Source organism: Lepidochelys kempii, chromosome 5, assembly GCF_965140265.1.
Source record: "Lepidochelys kempii isolate rLepKem1 chromosome 5, rLepKem1.hap2, whole genome shotgun sequence".
NCBI classification, from domain to species: Eukaryota; Metazoa; Chordata; order Testudines; family Cheloniidae; genus Lepidochelys; species Lepidochelys kempii.
In genome coordinates this window covers 101256857-101280410 of record NC_133260.1, presented here as the reverse complement: position 1 = coordinate 101280410, position 23554 = coordinate 101256857, and the positions used below count along the sequence as shown (strand labels likewise).

At 40.6% G+C, this 23554-nt stretch overlaps 1 protein-coding gene across 4 annotated transcripts in view; it reads right to left on the bottom strand.

Annotated features, from left to right (window-relative positions):
- Positions 1-23554, bottom strand: part of KANK1 (KN motif and ankyrin repeat domains 1) — a 170743-nt gene that overhangs the window by 8337 nt on the left and 138852 nt on the right. For all 4 annotated transcript variants that reach the window (XM_073345218.1, XM_073345217.1, XM_073345219.1 and 1 more), the window contains 6 exons: positions 15580-18228; positions 8528-8746; positions 7499-7607; positions 5430-5657; positions 2671-2758; positions 178-397 (listed from right to left, as the gene is read on the bottom strand). In XM_073345218.1, the coding sequence (XP_073201319.1) occupies positions 178-397; positions 2671-2758; positions 5430-5657; positions 7499-7607; positions 8528-8746; positions 15580-18228 (3513 nt within the window). The remainder of the gene's footprint in view (positions 1-177; positions 398-2670; positions 2759-5429; positions 5658-7498; positions 7608-8527; positions 8747-15579; positions 18229-23554) is intronic.

The following is a 23554-nucleotide window of genomic DNA, read 5'->3' as shown; positions in this document are numbered from 1 at the left end:
TGTGAAGTTGCACTGTACTGTTCTAGAATTAAAATTCTGGAGGGATTCTGCTGGAGGAAGCCCAAACCCAGAATTCTGGAGCTGACCGGCAGGATGTTACCTGTGAGGATCACACACCAAAAAAAAACAAACAAAAAACAACCCATCCCAAAATCCCCTCAAAAACAGCCAACCTACTTGCATCCAAAAGCAGCTTTACAATCTCAAAGTTAGAGTGTGACACACTGTAATGGAGAGCTGTGTTGCCATTCCCATCTGCCATGTTGATTATGTGTCTGAGGACAGGGGGAGAAAGCTCTTCAAAAGCAGCTATGTAGTCTCCAACCATTGCAGGAACGGCTGACTTTTGACTCGATATGCGAAACCACTCATGCTGGATGGTATTTAAACAAAATCTCTGCCAAAAACAAGACAAAAAGATTTTTAGATGCATGTACTATTTATAGTGTTTTCTGGCCCACAAGGTGGCAGTTCAGGAAACCAAGACTTCTTTAGTCCGATGTGGGCAGAAAGTATTCAACTCAAACCCAAGAAATAAAAATTGAATCTTTTCCTCCCACAAATCTCCATGTGAAACTCAGGTTGTTAATTTCTACCTATTTCACCTCATTTCCAGGAAGCTTGCCTGTCTCTCTGGTGGTCCTAAGTTTGACAAATGACTGGCACCAGAATTCATAGGTATCAAGTGTTGACTGATAGGAGCAGGGCTTGCGATGGTAACTCTCTCCTTACATAGTTAACTAAGTGTATATATTAGTCTTGTTTTAGGGAAGCGTACCAGACTGACAACAATAAAAACTGAAGTTTTTCAAGTGCACAGCTACAGTGCAAGCTTCCCTATATTGCCTCACCACGGTGTCTCCGTCCTAACCTGGAAGGACTCAGATAATTCTCCCTCTCCATTCTCTAGTTCTGGTCTCTCCCCAGCTCTACTCCCTTCAATACAAAGACTCACAGGCAGGGAAACCTACTCTCATCAAGAAATCCCAGGGCAATCAATGGTGTATTCGCTCAGTGTGTTTCTTTAGGCCCTTATGCTGCATTAGTATTTGCTGGTGCTGTCCCTGGCACTTGTGTTAGCAGATCTTGAGACAGAACCAGGGCCAGAGATTGTAAGCTTCCTTTATGTCTTGTTTTATTACCTAAGCCATGCCATTATCCTTGATAACATACAACTTTTAGGGTGTAAACTGTTAGTATAGTCCCTTTTGTTTATGTAACACCTAGCATATTGTGGGCACTACCAAAGAGAAACAATCAAACAATAATTATTAATACAGAATGCCCTTTAGTGGTACACATAGAAATATTTTCTTATTTTAGAAAGCAGTATGCACCAAAATTTCACCAATATGCTATTTTGTAAATAGCAAATATCAAACTGTGAATAAGGACCATGCTTTCTACATGTGGATGCCTACATTCAGGCACATCATCATATTTAGGCATCTCTGGGAGCTGAGAATGCTCAATACATTGATAAAAGATCATACCACTTATTTAGGTGACTAACTTTGGATGCCCAAGTTTGAACATTTTGCACAAGGTTCATTTCCAACTCATAGATAGAGGGAACTAGAGCTGATTAGACTGGAGTTCTCAATTACAGAGAACCCACTTGTGCTTGTAAACAGTTTGAGCATGAAAAATAATGCACATGTTCAAATTACCCTTGCTGGGCAAAAATAATCACCTGATTATTCCATTACGGACACTTTCAACACCCACTAGGCTTGAAAGTTTGTTCTTTTCATGAAAAACTACCAGAGCAGACAGGACTAATACAGGGATTAAAACTATACGTCACCCAAACGTTAACCAACAATGTCAGGCCCAAATCAGAATTAGAAAGACATCAGGTTCGAGACCTTTGGCCTGATTATCAGAGGCGCTGAACACCTGGAAATCAGGAGCTGCAGTGCTTCCCGTTACTGGCAGTCAGGCATTTGATTATTGTATTTCACACCTCCTCCAATTATAAAGCTGTAGTTGTAAGTACAGAACACAATTTCACATTATATTTACAGCAATCTACATTAATTCATCTTCAGAAAACCCTCACAAAATGCACAAAGATGATGGAGGTAATTTCCATATTTAACAAGTGACATTATTTCTTTAAGATAATATTAGCACAGCAACCTCATTCTGCTTGTTTGTACTATATTAAGAATATTTTCACAAGTGAGAAAGAAACAGCACGTACTTCTACGTTTGGAAAGAGGCAGAGCACATTCCACATCAGAACAGACTCTGTACTTTTGTAATCAAAAGGAATGCTAACTCCCAATGCCATATATTTTCCCACAGGAGTGTGGTTACCAGATCCACATCCAAACTTGCCAGCCACATTAGCACAGCACTTTCTAAAATATAAGTGGAATGCACTAATGCAATGAAACTGCCCTTTAATAAGTAATACTATTTTTATGTGCTTGTCTTTTGGATGAATACATTTCTGGCATGAAGTAGTATGGATGGGTTGGTTGACAAAAGTCTTCTGATGTGGAACCAGAAATGACATTCGGAGACTGTCTAAAGACAGTCTTTATTCTGCCCAACTATTTAATTTACAGTCCTGAAAACAGGAAGTTACCCTGACTTGTGCTAAAAGAGACTGAATGAGTGAGAAACCTTCAGAGTAGTGACTTTACACTGGAGTGGGCTTACCATTTCTTTGCTGGCTAAGGCCTTGGGATCATTTATGTTGCTTTTAAGTAGATTACATGCAGACAACATCTTTTCACTTAATTCGTATCTGCGGAGCAAAACCAAAATAAAAAGGCATTTGTAAATTAGTTCCTCTTGATTTAAATGGTTTCCCTTGTAACTTTTCAAAAAACTACAAAGGAGCAAATGGTTCCATCCCTGCCACAAATGCTGAAATGTGGAATCCATTCTGGCAGCAGTTTTAAGTGCGAAAAGAAGAACAGGCTGCACCATTGCCCTTCAACAACAGAACAAAAAGTAGGTTGCCCAGATGTACCTAGCAGGATAATTAGTACTAATAAAGGTGAGCAACATCTAACTCCTGAGTTTTAGATGCACTTACCCTTTATATGAAATGCCAATTACATTCTGTACTGTCAGAGGTAACGGTTACCAGCATTAAAAGGAAATAGAACTAATGGGGGAGAAGCAATGTAAGCTCTGGCTCCTTGCCTTTTCTCATTACACCCCAGATGCCAGGAACACCCTTGCTAATCCCTGTTCAACATGTGATTTCACTCTACTCCTTCGAATCCCTGTTACTTTTCCATCACTGACCTCCTCCCCATCCCTTATTATTGACATGGTTCCCAAACTGCAATATATTTATTTTAAAATCAAAAGAAGAACTAAAAGATGTGAATGTAGCAACTGGGGTTGAATTGCCCAGGTTGCTGATCGCATGCTGGTCTGTGGAAAATGGCCTGTATTTTTGCACGGTCTGAGAGACCAGCGACAATTTCAAGCAATAGCCTTTTATGAAGCACTAGCGATAGAAGACACATCCACGGGAAAGTTAGGGGTTTTAGCTTTTCAGTGATATAAAGCAGTTTTTCCTAGCTTTGGTACCTCACGTGAAATCAGATGTTAAAAAAAAAAAAATCACACTTTGGTTATGCCTCTGCACACCTACTGCATCCTGTGCTCGTAGGATAGCACCTGGGGCTCTGATCTAGACAGTCCAATCCGGTTAAAAAAAAAAAAAAGACTTATCTTATAAACTTCACCACTGTAACCTTCCTCCTTCTTCATTCACCTTTTATCATCCCTTGCTACGTATTAAATCGAAATTCAAATGCAAATGCAAGTTCCTTGCAGAATAGACCTGTTATTTTTATTTTGTCTGTAAAATGTCACACCTACCTCTGGCACTGTATAAATAAAATAGAGAAGACTTTAAAAGTCATCGTCTAAACACATGTATATTAAAAACCCTTAATTATTTATAGTAGTGGTGCATACTTGTTATTTAGCAGGAGATAAATACACATATGTTTTGCTATTAAGTTTTATCACCATTGAAATACCACAGCTGAATAACTATTATCTAACGGGCTTGTTTACATGGAACAGCAACACAGCCTACGGGATGATGTGATTTCTAAAGCGCGCTAATGTGCTGCTTACTAATGGGCCCAGGTAGCCCTGCTGGTGAGCATTAAAAGTTCCCAACTGTGCTTCAGTGTAGTGCTGTTTCAAACAGCACTATGTTACAGTGCACTAGGGTACTTTAGTGCACACCAGCAGGGTCTGCACAGACCAATTAATGCACAACACACTAGAATGCTTTAGAAATCACAGCCCTGTAGGATACATCGGGCTTGTCTACCTAGAGCAGCACAGTGGCCATTATGATGCCACTTATTTATTTTTACAAGTGCACTTTTACCATTTTACATTTTAGCAAACCTTGTGTGTTAAATGGGTATTTTATCTTGGTTCAGATGTAAGACCACTCTCTCTATTCTTACAGTACTTGTTATGTAGGAGGCAGCAACCCACAACACAGTACTGTCTGCCACGTACGGAAAGGGTAAGTATTGCTTGTCCAATGCGATCTTACCTAGCTCATCAGCTTATTAAAAAGAAGCTTGATAGTGGTATGCTGTATAATGCATGACGGAAGCTTTAATTTACATGGTCTGAGGCTTGATCCACTTGACTCACCACACCCCGCCAGTGCATCATCCTGGCAGTTGAAATCAGCTGAGGCATTTCTGATGACAGGCTCAAGTTCAAGACTAGTATGGATGAGTGGTAAGTGTTCGGTTTGTTGACCTGCAGGACATGGTGCAATATTCATATGTTTTCTCAGGCTTTATTCTGATGAGGTGGTTAGGAAAGTGTTATTCTTTTTTGTTTTTAAATATGAGTGCCATTGGTCATCAGGGGATGGCCTGTACTGACTATAAATAACCTGGACCTAGTTATAAACAGACTATTTTAAATTGGATATGGGGTGAGCATGTATATTATAAGAATATAGTCAATTAAAAACAATGGAAGTGGCAAAAAACTATAGTCCTCTGATATGTTCTTACTATTCACAGAGAATCCTCTTATCATAACAATCCCTTTCTTCTGGTCAGTGAAGATTACCATCCCTGGCTACATTTTTAGCAAGCATATGCAGATAAATTTGGGAGAAGTTTAGTATTTACATATTGGGATCCCGCTGAATATAGTATTCAAAGAGTTGAATGGAGAACAGTGAAGAATACATGATCAGGAAGAGGCGTACTCAAAACAAGCCTAAAATTACAGTTTTTAAAAGATAGTCTCCATTGACCTAGTGACACAGGAAGTGGGTAGCATGCCAGTAAGAGTCTAGGTTTGTGCTTTCCAGAACATAGTAATTAGCAATGATGAGGATGTACTACTGAAAATAAAAAGGCCCGCTCTATGCAGTATTATATATTAAACAGGGAAATATACCACACCTCTCTCTGATTTCAACCTTCTCAGGCTCACTCTCTTGAGCCTGCACCTCCTCATCCAGACCAACACACCCAACATCTTCAGCATTAAGCTCATGATGTCCTCCTTCCATCTTATGCAGGCTGTACCTCTCCTCCTGGTGAGAATACTCATCGCCTTCACCCTCATCATCTGACTCTGAGGAAGAACTCTCTTCTGAACTAGACTCGTCACTCGATGTGGTTTCATACCTAGATGGCAATCGGGAGTTGTAGAAATAGTCCATGAAAGATTTCATTCAGTGACATTTGATCAATGCCAGATTAAACTAATACTTTGCACATGTATATTACTATCCATTGGTATCCAAAGAACTTCAAAGCCTTTTACAAGTATTAATCAAACATCAAAACAACTTTCTGAGGTAGAGACCATTCCCATTTTACATAGATGGGGGAATGCAGATGCAAAGAAATTAAGTGGCTTGACAAAAGGTTGCACAGTAAGGCCCCAATTCAGGAAAGCAATTAAGCACATGCTTAACTTTAATTATGTGCTTATGTCCCATGACACATTCTTAGTGTTTTGCTGAGAAGATATGCTCTCCTGCACTGGGGCCTTAGCTTAGGACCTGAAATAGCAATTCAGAATGACGCCAGCCAGTGATACAACTTCTGAAGATAATTCTAATCATACACAGAAAAACTGAAATAATAGAAAAATGTTAGTAAGACATCCAGTATTAGATTACTGGGTAATTCTTCATTATCTCAAGAGAATGAAGCAGCTGATTAGATTTGATCATTACATTCTTTGATAGTCAAAAGTGAGGATAAAAGTCTTCCAAAGATTTTTAGAATACGTATTTAAGAGTTAATGCCTAAATAAATCTCTGCTAAACCATATTCTCTCTCTGACACTTCGACCATTACCTTCACATTGTTCCATGACTGAGACTGTGCAATGCAACTAGTAGGAGAAAAAAGAGAGAATCATCCCTTTTAACAGTAGAAACCTTCTTACAACCCCAAATATTACCTGAGCCACTCAAATGAAAGACAAACTACTCCTGCTTAGAGAGGAATTTATTGCCTTGGGCTTCTCCACTTCCATCCTTTCCCCCTGCCAAGCTAATATTACCTAAGACCAGAAGCAATCTCCCCCTCCCCCCCACACACATTTTTTTGCGGTGCTATGATGATGGGGAAACTTTTGTCTTTTTAGATTAAAAATAAATAGGGGTTAGACCATTTTGACGCTGATTCTAATGAATTACCTGATCTACTGAGTTTTTAAAGAACACATGTGATGCTCAGTGATTATTTACACATACATTCTCACATCTACAGAAATAGGTGAAATCTCACCCCCCACTGCAATGACAAAACTCTAACTACAACGGGGTCAGAATTTTGCCCAATATATACAATAGTAAGTAATTGTTTAATGTGTAGGTAAGATGTTCAGGCTTTACTTTTCAATTTCCTTTTAAAGTATTTGTTTTTTTCTTTAACAAAAAAGCATTTAAAAAGACAATGATGTGCCTATTTGAAAGTTCCTTCTTTAACTGATACGTTGATATAACATTCTGAAATTGATAACATTTTAAAATGGAAAGATTTTTAAACTAAAATTTGCTTTTCACTACTTATGTTTACTTTAGTCAATTTCACTTCTTGATCTTATACAGACAGCACAATACTGCAATATCTTGATTGTCCACACTTTATTAAAACTGTATGTGTTGAAAAACAATTCCATTGAAATTAGAAGTGTTCCCATGGGTCTTTGTTTGCTTGGTATTAAGTTTTTTAAAAGCTTATGTATACAAAAACTTAGCTTTGGGACCATGTGTGACATGATAGCTTCCAGAAAAACAAAAAACCCACAGAAATGAAAGATCTCAATAAGATCATCCCAGACAAAAATTTCATTTCTCTCCCCCTCTAATTCATACCCTTCAGGATTGCTCTCAAAATTCTGAGAGAATTGCTGTACCACTATGTACACTTCCCTCGTTTTGTCCTGGGAAAAGGAAGAAAAGTGTTTTGATTGAATAGTCAGATATTTTTGAAAACAGGATTCCTCTTACCCTCCATTTATACCGACAAATTGCAGGTTCTTCTTTGCACCATTCAAATCCTTTTCCCCATCCCTTTTCTTCATGATGGACTTCAGTGTACTTTCATTATTTGCACATACTGTTGGAGAGAGTGCCAAACGCATGCATCAGTACAAGTTTTGCACCATCTTTGGGTGTAACTGCTTGTTTTAGATCATCTAAAACAAACAGCTCTTTATTTAATCTGTAGATTTAAGGTGGATTTGTCTTATTCCTTCTATATACGGAGCCACTGGCACATTAAAGTTACAAACAAACTATTGTTGTTTGTGTGCAGGAAACACAAACACAAAAAGCTATCCAGAAAATCAGGTCCAGAAGCAGAAAACTGAGAGATAAGGTTATCTAAGGTTTTTTTGCTTGATGGCAACCTGGAGACAGATACATTTTTACTGTTTTGTTGCCGGTGTCAATTTTCTAACCATTGAAACTGGTTAATTTAGTCTGTCAATAAAATCCTAATTCTTGGTGCCAAATGACAAGTACTTGAGTGCCAACACTGAAGTTGCCAATTTGTTGGAACAGAAGGTTAGATATATAACATCTATGCACAGGAAATATGTTTGACAAGTACTCATTTAACCGGGGAGGGGGTGAGGTTTATTTAGATTGGTGAATTTAACTTTAAATATTCATTGAAGTAAGTCAACTTATTAGTTTAAAGTTAAACACACTATGATTACAAAATATATATTTACACCAGGCATTAAAGGGTAGCAAATGTTAAGCCACATTTATCTCTTATTAGATTTTGTCTGATAAGTCATTAACAAACTGCACTCAACCATTTTACAATACACTGTAACCTACCATTTAAAAATTAAATATTGACTGGACATGATAGCACTCACAATGTCCCTCACCTTCACTTCTGTTTCTTCTGGAAATATTCCTCCTACCTCTATAATTATACATGAGGAGCCATGTGATTTATTCCAACTGTGTTTGAATATTAAAGACAATTAGCATTAACAGAGCTATGTCTCTGCAGATAGTTACCATAGAGGCCAGACGCAAGCTGGTCATCTGTTAGATTAATCGGAGGTATTGCACTGTCTTGAGAAGACAAGGATTTCTTTCCCCATCCTCTTTCTACTGTGGCAATCATCTTCTCCTCTCGGATGGTCCCAGCCTCCTGTTCAAATTTCAGTGTCCGGGAGCTAGAAGTCAAGCATGCACTAGGAAGCTGACCATGCGGAATGTACTCCAGATCAGCATCTGTCAGCAAAGAGGGTGAACATTATTAGTACTGAGAAGTCAAACCAAAATTACTGCTTAGTACCAGTAGGGAAACTATCATGCTGCACCACTGAATAAATTGTACGCTATATTGCTCAGTGATAAAAATCCATTAAAAAAAAGAAAAGAGTATGATGATTTTTACAAGTTTAAAAATTAATCAGTTCAAAGGATTTGTTTCCCTCTTTCAAAGTACACAATACAAAGACAACTACTGAGATCCAGGGCCATCATCGAGGCAAGTGTTTCTGGGGGTATGCATGCTCGTGCCCCTTTTCCCTTCCATAAACCCTGGATTTATTCCATTCCTTACTTCCAGGATTTCTCACTCAGCCAGAGCTGCTGTCAGGTTGTAATCCCTGTCCCCCAGATCTGTGGCAATAACTACCACAGCTGCTCCTTTGCCAGAGCTCTCAGCATCATGCTCACTCTCCTACCTGCTCTGAAGTCTGCTCCTACGTGATCAGGGTCATATCTGAAAGGAATTTTTACAGGGAATGACAGTGTCCAGGAAAGCAATTCAGAAGTTAAATTTCCATATTTCTCTGGCTTCCAGTAACCCTGAGAGTTCTGTTCCTTGTCTAGTTGTCTAGGTACTACAGCCTTTTTCCACCTGCCAAATTAATTTCTGGAGAGTGCAATTATAACCACCACATTAGGCTCTGGTGAGCTGGTTCAAGTCAAATTACCACAAATGTCCAGAAGTTTAACTGGCCTAGAGAAAAGGGTATCTGACATGACCCCATTTCTCCTCCCAGGTTAACAGGGTAGTCCGTATGTTATTTTTCTCTTTTGCAATCTGGAACCTCTCATGTACCCCTCTGCAGTCTAAACATGGAATCCACACTAGTGTGATGGGGCTGGAAAGGCTGCACCACCAAAGCATGCTCTGTCTGCAGTGGTGCTGGTTTTTTCCATATATCTCCAATTAAGTAAACTGTTCAGAAATACAAAAGAGAGGATGTGTTTTTATCTATTCTAACACTGCCATCTCTTCACCGAGAAAGCAGTGGATCCAATTCCTTCCCCATTATAAAGAATTTTTGCCTTCAGTAATTAAACAGGGTTTCAAAAATGTATCTAAAATCCACTAGTCCAAGGACTAAAGGATACCAGTCAGAGAGAAAAATACTTGTCCTTCCATACACCCAAAGTTCATTTCCCCACAAAGTTATGAAGCCTGTATTTATATAAGAGAGCTGTACTGTTTATGACACTACATTTAACAGTTGCATAGTGTCACTTGACTGTCTATTAGTCAGCTTTTAAAAATATACCTGACTACATCTTCCTTCCTTGTGTTGTCTTTCCTCCCTGGCTTCACTCCACTTTTTCTTTTTCCTATAATAGCATATGACGTTTGTACAGCCCCTAGCGCAATGGGCTCCTAGGCAGCATGACAGCAATAATAATAATAAATAATAATAATAGTGAAATATCAGTTTGTGGCCGTTTCTTCTCTTGTTTTCTGCTCACTGTCCTACCTCAGAGTCTCCTAGCTGCTCTGAAGTCTCTCTACTCTAACCTCTCAATCAGCCCCCATTTTTGAGTCACAGAAATATCTGCAGATTAAAGAATATGGCATGGCTCCAGTTTATACATAGTTCATACTTGGAAGAATGCTTTGTTACCATAAGGACTAAAAAAGTTATATTTTATTTTCAATAAAGGCTTATATTCTGCAAAAGTTAATGGTACTCCTCTGGGTAGCTTCCTACCAAGTCTGGGTGAGTGGATTTTTCAAGCCCACATGAATACCAATGAATAACCACCATGCACATGCAAGGTGCCAGTCTAGCTGAAACAGCAATACAAGCTGAATGAAATGTTGGGAGAGGATTCAAACAATCTGATGGCCCCAGGTGCAAGGAATTAACCCTCCAGAAATGTTCTGCACACACCAACTGAAACGGTCATCCTTACAAACAAAATCAAACCTTCTGCATAAAGTCCTTTCGTATCCCAAATTTTCACTGTATGGCTTCAACAATTAACGTAACATAGGGCATTTCCTGGTGTTCAGTGACTGGGTGGGTTAACATCACTTCTCATCAGCTGGTCCTGATGACCTTAGAAGTGGCCAGCAGAGAGGTCATTATTGCTTAAAAACATCCAGTTGTTTTGCTACCAAACTCCCCTCTCCTCAAAACTAACACAAACTTTATCCAACCCCTTGGCTGAAAAAAAAAACCCCCCTCCCCCGCTTTGGAGTAGTGAAAGTTATTACTCAGCTGTTTGCGTTAATTCCTGAAGAGGTTGTTTTAGGAACACTTTTTATTTGGACAGGTGCTCCATGGACTGACAAGGCACCACGTAAGTGGTTAGTGAGTGGTTTGTGAAATGAGTGGTTTATGAGCTCAATAGAAAGTCAGAGAAGTGTGTGCACGGCAGGGTGGGTTACAACATATAATCTCAGCAACACTGGGTCATAGACTGTCAGCTTTTCAGAAAGAATGTGTGATATATATAGCATACAGCCCCCATTTCTCCTTCTTCTAGTCCTCTCTTCTCCCAACCCCATCTCTCTCCTCACTGCAGTGAGGGACAGGGGCTACTGGAGGGACCATGAGAGAAGAGTAGTTTTGAACAGTGTCACCTGGATGCGCTGTAGCACTTCATTTCAGTGTAGTATTCCCACCCTGCGGCATGCTGTGCTACCAGCAGGGCCAGGCCAGGCCAAATAGGGGTGTTTGTCATGGAGCAGGAGAGGAACCATGGCCCACAATCCCATACTGAACTCAGATGCTGCAGCAGGATTTGGGATCCATGTCACAGTAAGAAAATATGTGTGATTTTGGTCCCACTATGTGTGAGATTCAAAATGGCTGGTGGGGCTGTTGCAGAAAGTTTTCTGGTCCTGGTTTGAGATGGCTGGGAGCTGGGTGTGGATGGCCTGGCTACTCCTCCCCCTCACAGTGCTCAACTCCAAAGGCTGGGAAGATCTGCTTCAAGGAGACTATGGAGACAGGTCCACAGCCTTTTGGCATGCCTCTTCCTCCGCCCTTGGAACGGAAGGCTGTGTGGGTAGGGATAGGGATGGAACAGCAGGAACAGGGAGGGAGAAAGGGGAAGAAAGAAAGTTGATCTTTGCCTCCACTTCCAGAATTTCTCTCCTCCCCACCCCACAAACAAAGCAAAACCACCACTGATACAACAAAACCCAAAAGGCTTCCCCCACATTCCTCACAGGTGAGAAATACTGCCTTTTGGTCAGGATGTTATTTGGGGCACGGGTAGCTTCAAGTGAGCTAGAAGAATCCTAGTCAACCTCCAGCACTTTAAAAGGAGGAATATGAAAGCATTTGAGAGTGAAGACTAAGTTATAATGGTATATGACAGTGCTTTTGTCTAGAAAGCGCTCACAGGTGTGGGTCCTTTTTCTGGAGTTTCCAATTTAATCAGCTGGGAACTCGCTTGTGACACAGACTTGGTTTCAGAGTAACAGCCGTGTTAGTCTGTATTCGCAAAAAGAAAAGGAGTACTTGTGGCACCTTAGAGACTAACCAATTTATTAGAGCATAAGCTTTCGTGAGCTACAGCTCACTTCCTCAGATGCATATCGTGGAAACTGCAGCAGGCTTTATATATACACAGAGAATATGAAACAATAACTCCTCCCACCCCACTGTCCTGCTGGTAATAGCTTATCTAAAGTGATCATCAGGTGGGCCATTTCCAGCACAAATCCAGGTTTTCTCACCCTCTTGGTTTAGTTGACAAAACTGGAAAGGGGAAAGCCATTGGTATTCTTGTGCAAATTTGCTCTGAAAAGTGAGACTCTACCGTTAGTAGGCTGGGTTCTGTATTTACTGGCTGGCAGTGAGTTACATGGCAAATGTGCCAAGTTTACTTTACACCTCCCCTCCAAACTACTAGCCCTTCAAACTCAACTTGGGATCTGAGAGACAAGCTGGATTCTTTCCATCTTGCACATCATATCTATGAATCTATGAATCATCACCAATAATACAGGTTCTAGCGATCAAATTATTCCTTTAGTGACACACCACAGCCTATAATGGATTTGCACAGGTGTAGTTGATTGGAACTTGATGAACAAGTCTGTTGTTGATGGGCAAGGAGGAACAGAACCCAACTCACCTCTCAGCAATGCTGATTCTGGAAGGCAATAAGAATAAGCACTAGTAACTTTAGCCCCTTTTCAGAGTAAACCTGCACTTTAAGAGGTTATTCATTGTATCACTCATGCCAGAGCATTGGAGGAACATTCATAATTTCTTTATTACCTCATGCATACATTGGAGATACAGTTTAGCATCACAAGACCGATTGTCATGTTATTTTAAAATATACTTTTAAACCATTACCCACTTCAAGATAAGAGTTTGAATCAAACCAAACAGCCACGCGTAATGGATTTATATTGTTAACATACTAGGCCAAATGCAGCCCAGGCACAAACAGACATATGGCGAGACGCATCCTTTTACAGGGTTGACTTTAGCTCAAGTTTAGACAATGATCTCCTATTTCTAATTTTGTTTTAACTCTGGTCCCTCTATTTTAAGAGGCTACTTTCCATTATTAGACCAGTTAATGAGACTGGTACATAAAAACTAGAAGAAAATGCAGGTCCCTTGAAGTGAAGATGCTGGAGCATAAAATAATGCTTCTGAAAAGCAGCCGATCAGCTTATATAAGAAAGATTTTCTTCATTAAAAAATGGGTGAAGTCAAGTTAAAGTCACTATTAAAGTTGCTGCTGAATGTCAAATCCAAGTATCATATGATGCTGTGCGTGGCAGAAAAGGTCATTCCAAAGCTCTCTTTTCTCTGGCTTAGGAGACTTGATCAGTTAGGTTAAAGCTTTACTGTAGCTAAACTGAACCTGTATTTTCTTGGAAAATGGGAATCCACCCAAATTAGATATTTATAAATGTGCCTGTTACCATGGGAGCTGAACTCAGAGTAAATTCATTGTGCTGAACATCATGCGTCATGGTGAAGTGGAGGAACTGAGGGATTTACCAAATTCACTCTAATAGACAGAGCTGCTCAGCAAGTTCAGATATTGTACACAATCTATACACAGATTTTTGCCAGGAAAAATCATTTACAATAGAAGCAATTTTTTAAAGTTAATACACAACTAGATTTAAAGTTGATGATGACCTCCTAACCTAATTACACAACAGTTAAAATTATCAGAGACAAATTCATAGCTCAAAACCTGTGCAAAGATGTAGTATGTAATTCTGACCAGGAATGTGATTGATCACATTCATAAAGACTTTACTCTATGCTCTCAGTGCTAAAGATAATGGCATTACAAGCTCAAACAAAATTTTTCCTAAATATTTTTGGGAAGAATGTGAAATATAAAGCCTAGTAAAAATGCTTTTATTAGAAGATAATCCACCACTCTACATGTGCCTAGATAGTTTCTAGGTTCTTCAGACTAAATGTCTGACATCATATATTAAAAGTGAGGGATAGAGTGGCAGATTAACAGTTTGTTAAAATTCTGGTTGACATTTTTAAGTGCCATTTTAATGCCTGTTGGATATTCTTATTAAAGTACCATTAACTTTATGAAGTCATATGTATAATGTGTACATTATAAAGATAATAGTGTAAATAAAATATTATGTTGTATGGATATAGACAGGATATAGTATATTTTCTTTATCGCAGCGTAAATGTTGCCTACTGCTGTACTGTAGTAAATTAAAAGTTTTAATAAATGATTCCAATTAATGCATAAGAGGAAAAATATTAGATTTACGCAGCTGTCTTTACAAATCTACAAGAAGAAATTTATTTAAGATAGTAAATAAACTATAAAAGCTTCATTTAGCAGTGTGCTAGATAATCACTATTAAATAGACTTTTTATTACAGTAATTTTTCCTACTCAGTATCAAGGAGACTGATATTCACGTCTATTTGGACAAATTTCCTATCTTTCTAGTAGACTGTTTATTTTTACTATTTCACTGTGGGAAGAGTGCATTGTGCAGAAGTTATTGTTGGTTGGTGACCTCATAACAATCTCTAAGAAGCCAACTATTATGAATTCAGTAGTACGTAGCTGGCATTCACAGACATAAAGTTGTTAGAAAAATATCTAGTTACATTTTTGTAGGTGACACTATGCTTTAAAGTTGTGAGCAGAGGTACAAAAGAATTTTTTAAAAAATTCCCTAAGTTAATTACGCAAATTCTAAAATAAACAGGACACCAAGAAAAAAAAATATTTAAGCCTCTCCCGAGCACCACTAAAATCCAAGTAGTCAATATTACTTATGCCTTGTAAATGTGCTGCTGTAACTGGAGACTATTACAAACACTTACTGAAACACAGTTGTTCTTGTTACTAAATATTCCTTACTGACCCACTGGTAGTCAACGCTAACAGAGTGGGGAACAGTACCTAACAGTGGTCTAATTGGGAGACAAGAAGATGAATGGAGAATGTGGAAGCAAAACCACCAACCTTTGAGAAAGAGGCTGAAGATGCCTCATCATCAGCTAGAATATTCAACTTATAAAAGATGAATGTGACTTAGGAGAAAGTCAAACATGCCTTGCCATAGTTTTAAAAAGCTGCACTCTGCCATTAAAGAGGGACAGGGTAGCAAAAACTATGTTAATCTGAATAATCTTAAATTATAAAAATGGATAAATATTCCAAGTTAAATTCTGTCACATCACCCAATCACCGGATGTTTTATCTATCTATCTATCTATCTATCTATCTATCTATCTATCTATCTATCTATCATTTCTACCAAGCTCAGCACTATTCTTCTCCACTTTCTGAGAGTGACAGGAATGCACACACTCAACTTACCTGGGGTAGCACTTCTGTCCATACACTGTTTCTGGATATCTAAGTTCCGCAGCTCTTCAGTGCTTGCATATTTCATGACAGAGTTGATGGACGAAAGGGTGTTTATGAGCTGAGAATTCAGAGACTCAATCTGTGAGTGAGGCTCTCCAAAAGCTTCTGCCAGTTCACTGTAGTTTTCAGCTAGCAGCATCTGTTGTTCCTGCAGCAGCTTCTGTACTCGCTCAATGTAGTGATCCAAGCCAGTCCTCATTTCAGGTGGAGGGAGAGGACTTTCCACTAAAATGCTCACAGGTTCATACACAGGCTCATCCCCAACACCAATGCTTCTGGTACTGGCTGACACAACAGATAATGGTGGGGGACCACACGCAATATTTCTCATTTTAAGACCAACTAGATAGTTCTCATGAACGTTTATCTGCCCTACTCCACAGTCCTTGGTCTTTATCACAGAGGTCTTTTCAAAGCTAGAGTCACAAGAAAGCAAAGTTCCCACTCCAATGGAACGAGTTTTGGCAGATGTGTTTACGTCCTTTACCCGACCATCTCCCACTGCTACAGTCCGCATTTCGACATTCACAGTGTTAGTCTGTTTATCGTAAGTGCTCAAAGTGGTGTTTGTGCTGGAATCCATCAGTGAAGCTGTTTCTGTATTGGTGAACTGGTTCACCACTGCCAATACAGTACTGGTCTGCTGGGTAGCTGTCTGAGGCACGGCCATAACTGCAGATTCTACTGTGCAAACAACCTCTGTGTTTGTGCTGCGGGACACACACTCCTTTAGCGGACAAACAGTCACATTCACTGAACAGTCTCCACAACCTATCGATCGTACTTCCTTGATTTCCGCTTTTGTCTTGCAGAGACTCAAATTATCCACAGACTCCTCTGTGTTGATGCCAGTTTCACAAACACTCATTTCTGTGCCCACATTCTTGTCACACATCTCAGTAGATCTCCCAATGCATTGGTCACGCATGTCTGCTCTCTCCTTCACAAGCCACCGATTCATTAGCAGTTCTGGACCCACAGCTGTACTCTGCAAATTAGGCCTGCAGGAGATTCCAATATCTCTCATTTGTAGATGGTTCCCCACACAGGAGTCAGCAACATCCACATGATCTCCTACCATTTGGTCTCTTGTTTGTACTACAGCTTCCACCATTCTGCTGAAAACCAGAGGTTGAGCCATCAATGCTTTATCCACTTTTTTCCTAAATCCAGCTGCCTGCAGCTCTTGTTTTAATTTGGTCATTTCCCTATCATGAGTAGTTTCTTTTAACTGAACCTCCAATCTGTAGATCTTCCCCTTTAGGGCTTCAATGGTCTGTTGCTGAAGCTCTATTTCTTTGTCAGCTTCTGTGGTGATGCCAAGCATCATCTCTGTCACCCCAACTCCAGAATCTCTAGTTTCTTTCTCTGTTCCCACTGCTACCTCCATGCATGGTCGGGAAGACCTGTTATATATAACTACATCATTCATATTTTCATCAGCACCCACAGCAACCGACCTGCTTTCTTTTGTTAGATTTTCTCTGTTCATCCGAAGATTAGATGGGATTTCATAGTTGCTGTCCTGAATTTTTCTCTCCAATGCTTGCATTTCAAAAGTCAACTGCCTAAACTCCTCTGTCCTCTGTGAGTTCTGCTCCACGTCTTCCTCACAGTCTATATATAATTCACCTCCTCTTCTGACCTGAGACAGATGCCCCCATTGCTCTGCATTTCCCGCACTATAAGATCGCTTTCTGAAGCCATAAGTGTCATTTTGATTGGGTATTCTTTGGCTTTTGCGTTCTGCCATCATCTGTCTTTTCTCTTCCTGTAATACTGAAATCTTGACCTGGAGCACAGGAATAGTTTTGACTTGTTCCTCAAGCTCCTTGAGGCGTTTGAGGGCAACTGCCATTTGTTCCCTGATATGCTGCAGATGCACGGGGCTCACATTGGTCACAGGGGTCGATATTCCTGAACTCAATGGGCTATGACGGATGGAGCTGCCCAAAGAGGAAGCAAGATAGACATTATAGTCTCCATTACCCTGGTAACCATTTTGAAGCTGTTGAGACATCTGATTGTGCCCACTAGATCCTACAAAGGAAGGAAGGGAGCTTGCTGAGCCCAGGCCTCCAAAGCTGGAAATCCTGGGCCTGCGGACATCCCCTGGAGTCACCTGCATTATAACCTTCTCCTGTTCCAGTCTTCTCCGGGTTTCCATGAGAGTTTTTGTTACATGAAGATTGTGCCTTGGAAGCTGTGGTGAAGGAGGGGGAAGCTGTCTGCTCTCAGGAATGGTTAAGAAGGTAGGAGAGGCTTCAAAGGAAATTGATGGCCTTGCAGTGACAGACGATGCTACTTGATTCCTTGCTGCAAAGGAGGACTGCTTATTCTCATCACTGTTTGATGAAGAGAGAGACTCTGTTGAGGTCCACCCACTGTATTGGCCACTGGCGTTCTTGGTACCTGTAAAAGTTGGTACTAGTTTCCTCTTCTTCTGGATATTTAATTTCTTAATCGTGTTTCCCTTTTGTATATCATCCACATACTTGAGAAAATCCAAGTCTAACTGGTAGCCGTAAGGAGTTTCCACAAAATAGGGATCTTTATGTTCTTTGTCATCGTCTCCACTCAGAACACCTTCCTCTTTTTCTGTAGGGAAAAAACCCAAAATCAATACATTTAAAATAAAATAAAACAAGCTACTTCTGGCTAAACTATACAGCGGAAAAGCAAAAGATAATGACATTCTACTCGTAGCACAGACTAAACATTACAAGTTGGAAGACATATTACTTGTCTATCTTCATTCACCTTGAAAAACGTCTCTCCCTCTCTCTCATGCACACACAGATTTAATGCTGAAATCGTAAGTAAACACATGTAAATATGCTGCTTTAATTTATGAAGGCCCCGCAAAGGTCTTTATCGATAGCGGGAAATGATACTTCGAGGAACTCCGGTACCGCTACCACATCACAACAAACGTTCACACAGGTTAGTGCTAGGTCCGGCATGAAAGGATCAGGTGATTCTTTGTGCTGCAGTGAACCATCTGGAGACAGTGCTTCCTTCAGGGAGTATTAAAAGGGTTACGCAGAAATCGTTTCCTCCCTAATTTGCCAATGCAGTTAGACTTCAGGCAACGGTTTTTAAAAAGGTTAAAATAATTTCAGATCAGTTTTAAGTCGGAGCAGCAATTCGAGCTCTCTCTTGCTTGGGAGCACATTGATGTGTGTCTGTGAATCTGTCTCTTTTATATTTCAATCCTGCACGAAGCCCACACACTAAAAATATGCAGCGAGACCTGTTTCCAATGCAGTCTAAAATTCCACAGCCAAAAGAGGAATCGCCAGCTCAGATGTCAGGACAGCACAGCTTCCTGCAGACACTGGACTCACATGCCACCAAAGCATTCTAAATAAAACTTTGCCACATCTGTTGTGCTTCTGCAGACAGAAAGTTTATACATGAGGTCGCTGCAGAGCCTCCTCCTCCTTCCCCACAAAAACTATTCATAACTCACGAGAGGAATCAGGTACTTTTGAACTGCAGGGCAAACAATAAACGTTAGTTTTCCAGTTACCTGAATTAGCGACATGTCTCTGCTCTCAGACCATACATTTTCCATCCAACTAAAACAAGGCCTCTGATTTTTCTCCTTGCCGTCCTAGCTTCAACAAGCTCTCTGTTCACTAAAGCCCTGCCTCTCAACTTTCTCATTCTTCACCCCTTAAGGAAAAAAGTCCACATTAGTGTAAACTTAGCCAAGCAGAGCACATTTTCATAGGCTGAGCTTTCACCAATGAGTTCTGTTCTACAGCAGAACTGAAAACTACTGCCTTTTTAGCACCCATAAGGAACCTCAGCAGTCACCATGCTCTATCATCTTAATAATAAGAGAACTGTTAGTCTTTTAAAAGTGCAGTAATCTCCACCCATTTTCTCCTCTGTTCCCTCCCCACCCATGAATCTTTGTTAATTTGTGTATACATTTCATTTTACTGTATATACTTACTGCATTTTAGTTCCTCCTTAAAAACAATTATTCACAGTCTCTGTGCATATAAAGTTGATCTGGCACTTGGGTCTACAAGCTACGATTGTATGTTTGCTAAACTGGCTACCCCTCCAATATTCCCCCAACAAAGAAACACAGGCTACTGCAGGCAGCCACAGTACCTGAAAACAACTTCTAGCTCATTTTTTGAATATGACTACATTTTAAATTGGTGTCCCTTTTAAAGGTACATACACAACTTAAAAAAACCCAAATCACCCTGAATCTACTATTGTTAGAAGTGACACCTAAGAATGCTCTAACAAAGATTAGAATAAAGAAATCTCTAGGTTTTTCAATTTACTTGGTGAATTTGACCAAAGCATACTTTTGGTACTTTGGAAAACTTTCCATAGTTCTGACTGGTCTTTCTCTGCCCTGTGCTGATTGGTTATTTGCACCAACCCTCCCTCTCCCTCACAGTCTCTTCATCTCAGAGAGTCACTCCTCTTACCCTACTCTTCCCCTCCCTGTCCTCCTCAGTCACTCTCCCTTCCTCACTAACCCAACCAACCAAAAAATAAATAAATAAAAATTGTGGAACTAACATGACTTTTGACGCCATCACATTGTTCACTTGACCTGCTTGACACTCCTTCCCGCACCTTGGATCTGTCTTGTCTATTTAAATTGTAAGCTCTTCAACACAGGGGCCATCTTTTTGTTTTGCATACGTACAGAGCCTAGCATAATAGGGTCCCGTTCCATGACTAGGGCTCCTAGGTGCAACAGTAATACAAATAAATACTAGTCAGTTTCACCGTTTTGTTGAGGACAATAATACTATCTGCCTCTTAATAGCACTTTTAATCAGCAGATTCCAAAGCACTTCACAATCTTAAATGCATTTATCCTCAGAACTCCCCTGTGAGGTCAGGAAGTGTTATTATCCCCACTTTACAGATGGGGAACTGAGGCTCAGAGACTTGCCCAAGGTCGCAATAGGAAGTCTGTGGAGGAACAAGAAATTGAACCTGGATCTCCCAATTCCTAGGGTACTGTCCTAACTACTGGACCATCCTTCATCTCAGTCAATTGTGCTTCCTGACTTCTGCAGCAACTTGAGGGCACCACACTTTCCTCTACGGTCGGGGAGAACTCATACTTTAACAATGGTCCTGCAAAAGGGTGATTTGCAGTCGGAGCAGCAAAACTGAGCTTGTAGTTGGTGGGTGTGTGCACTAAAAAGGAAGGAGAGGCGCCAATCCTGCAATTGATAGCGTGGGGTTGGACTGCCAGATAAAACACTTCAGTTTCAGAATGGGGTCTTGGTGTTTTTACTCATGGACTTACCCAAAATAAATTTCTAAATATCAGCAGCAAAAATATCCATGTATGTATATATATTACACACACAAAAACTATAAAGAATATTATTAAGGTTGCAAATTCAAGCACTCAAAAGATAGGAAGTGGCAGAATTAAGGTTGCATGTGCAGCCTTAATTCAGCTCCCTTGGGTGTATGCATGATGATGCTGTTAGGCTACTGCTGGGTTAAACCTCATTGAATCTAGAGGGTATAACTGCTGCCCTTCATTTAAGATAGCTGTAAGAAGTCATTAAGCTCTTTTAGAGAAGCAGGTAGCTGAAACAATAGGGATCTCTAACCAAACACAGGAACAGGTGAGGCTGATCAGGAATTTCAACTATGTGGGTGGAGAGGAGTCATTGGGTATTGTTTTAATAGAAAGTGTGACTGTGCAAAAGGGAGAAGGTAAAGCAGTGATGAACACCAGAGAACTAAGAAACAGCAGAAAAGCTAAGGATAGAGTGGGGACAAGCACTGGGAACATGGCCCTGAGAAAAGCTATGAGGGAGATTTTGGGCTAAGTGCTGACTGGAAAGGGGGCTTGGAAATGGGAGCTAACATACTCTCGTGTTGTTTTATTCCTACTGTGTTCAGGGAAACAGGACTTTCTGTACATTCTTTGTACATAAACAGGATTGCATCAAAGAAATACCTGACTCCATCATCAATTTCTCCTCCTGACTGAACAACTTACAAGATCCCAAAATTTTCACTAGTAGCTTGGTCACAAGGGGTAACAATTCAGTCTTTAGTTACATAAGCATGTACTATTTTTCCACATGAGATGATCAGGGTAGTGTACTGAAGGAGGCTGTTCTCTACAGGATCTCTGCCTCATTTGTTGCAGAACGTGGATGCTGTGTAGTGAAGGAGGCTGGGAAATGTGCTTGAGTGGGCACACACTTCTGCCTCCCCTCTCACCCCACTTGATCCCTTCTGCCCCATTCCTGTCCTCTCTCTTTCCCGTTCCTGTCTTCTCCTCCCAGTCCCATTCTCCTCAACCAAATAAATTCTCATTGCCAAGGAAGTTCTAGTCTCCCTTTCCAGACTCCCAGGTGCAGTCATAGTCTTCTCCTTCACCCCTCATGCTCAAGTCCCATTCCTTGCCTATCCTCCCCATTCCTGATTCCCCCCCTACCGGCTCCTCTCCCTGATCTGATTCTGACCCCTTCACTGGCCTACAGTTGCTTCCTCACCCATGATCTCCATCTCCCCCATGGGTTCCTAAGTCCTAATTTCTCTCCCCCAGGCTCCTCATCCAATCTCAGTCTCCCAACCCCTGTGGCTCCTTGTCCCAGTCTCTCTGGCCAGTGCCAGTTCTCCCCAAACTCCCTCCCTGCCTGTCAGATCTGTTCCCCTCCCTCTTCCCCCACTCCTTTCTTTCAGCCAACTGGTTGCAGGCCAGGGATACTTTACCTTACAGGCATAATATCCTGATCAACATGTCCCAGTCTTCTTTGCCCGCCTGGCTCTCATTCCTGATCTCCTTGCCCAGCCAGTCCCAGTCTCCTCTCCACATCCCAACTACAGTTTCAGTTTTCCTCTCAGCCTTCAGCCCCAGTTGCCTCCCACCCCACTCCAGCTCCTTGTCCCAACCTACTTCCCCCATCTCATCCTCAGATCCGGCTTTTGTCCCCCCGTGCAGTTGATGCAGGAGACTTCCGCCTCCACAATGCTCGGACCCAGCAGAAGGGTCGATAAGCGTGCAGGAGAGACACCCTTCTTGTCTCCTCTTCTATGCACGGTCCTGGCACAGAGATCTGCAGTCACAGGGAAAATCCTGTTCAGCCTCCTGCAGCCCCGAGGCATGCTCAGTGTGGATTGAATATTTGCCATTTTTAGTTGCATAGCTCTGGGAAGTCTCTACTCAGCATGTGTAAATTATGATTTTCAAAAGGGCTTATAACATGGTCAAATAGCAGCATTTTTTCATGAGGAAGGCAAAAGGCAAGTCCCTGAAATGTGGCAGGGATGGAATTTGTTAAAGGCAGAGGACACTAGAGCTTTGCAGAGAAAAGGCTGCCAGAATTTCACATGGGCAAAACAATGATTTTTTTTCTGGCCTTGTTCTCAAAAACTGTTGAAGACTTTTGGCTGAATATTTCCAAAAATATTCAACCTGAGACAGACTCCCAGTATGGACAATTTCAGCCCAAACAGTTAAAGTTTGGCAATGTTATAAGCAACTGAAAACAGAGATGTAAAGATAAGTATCAGGCAACCCTAACAGTAGACATTGCTACCAGCCACACTGCCCCCCTCCAATAACAGACCGTTATTCATGACATATTATTTAAAGGATTATCTCAGAAAATTAGCTTTTGTATTTTTAAATTTTTATTTTTAAAAAAAACAAGATGGCAGTGTCAGTTTAAGTGCCAGATGTTCTTACGGACTTTCTTCTCTGTAAAACCAGTTTATAGAAAGCAGAAGCATTTGGTTTGCTACAAAGACTCAGAACTTTGGCATAAACTGTAGAAAAGATTGTATTATTTTCAAAATTAACCACTTATATTTTTCTGTCAAATTCAAAACCATAAAGGTGGAAGGTTAAAAAAAGTAGTAAGAATTTCATTAAACATTTAACCCTTCATATCATGCATTGTGC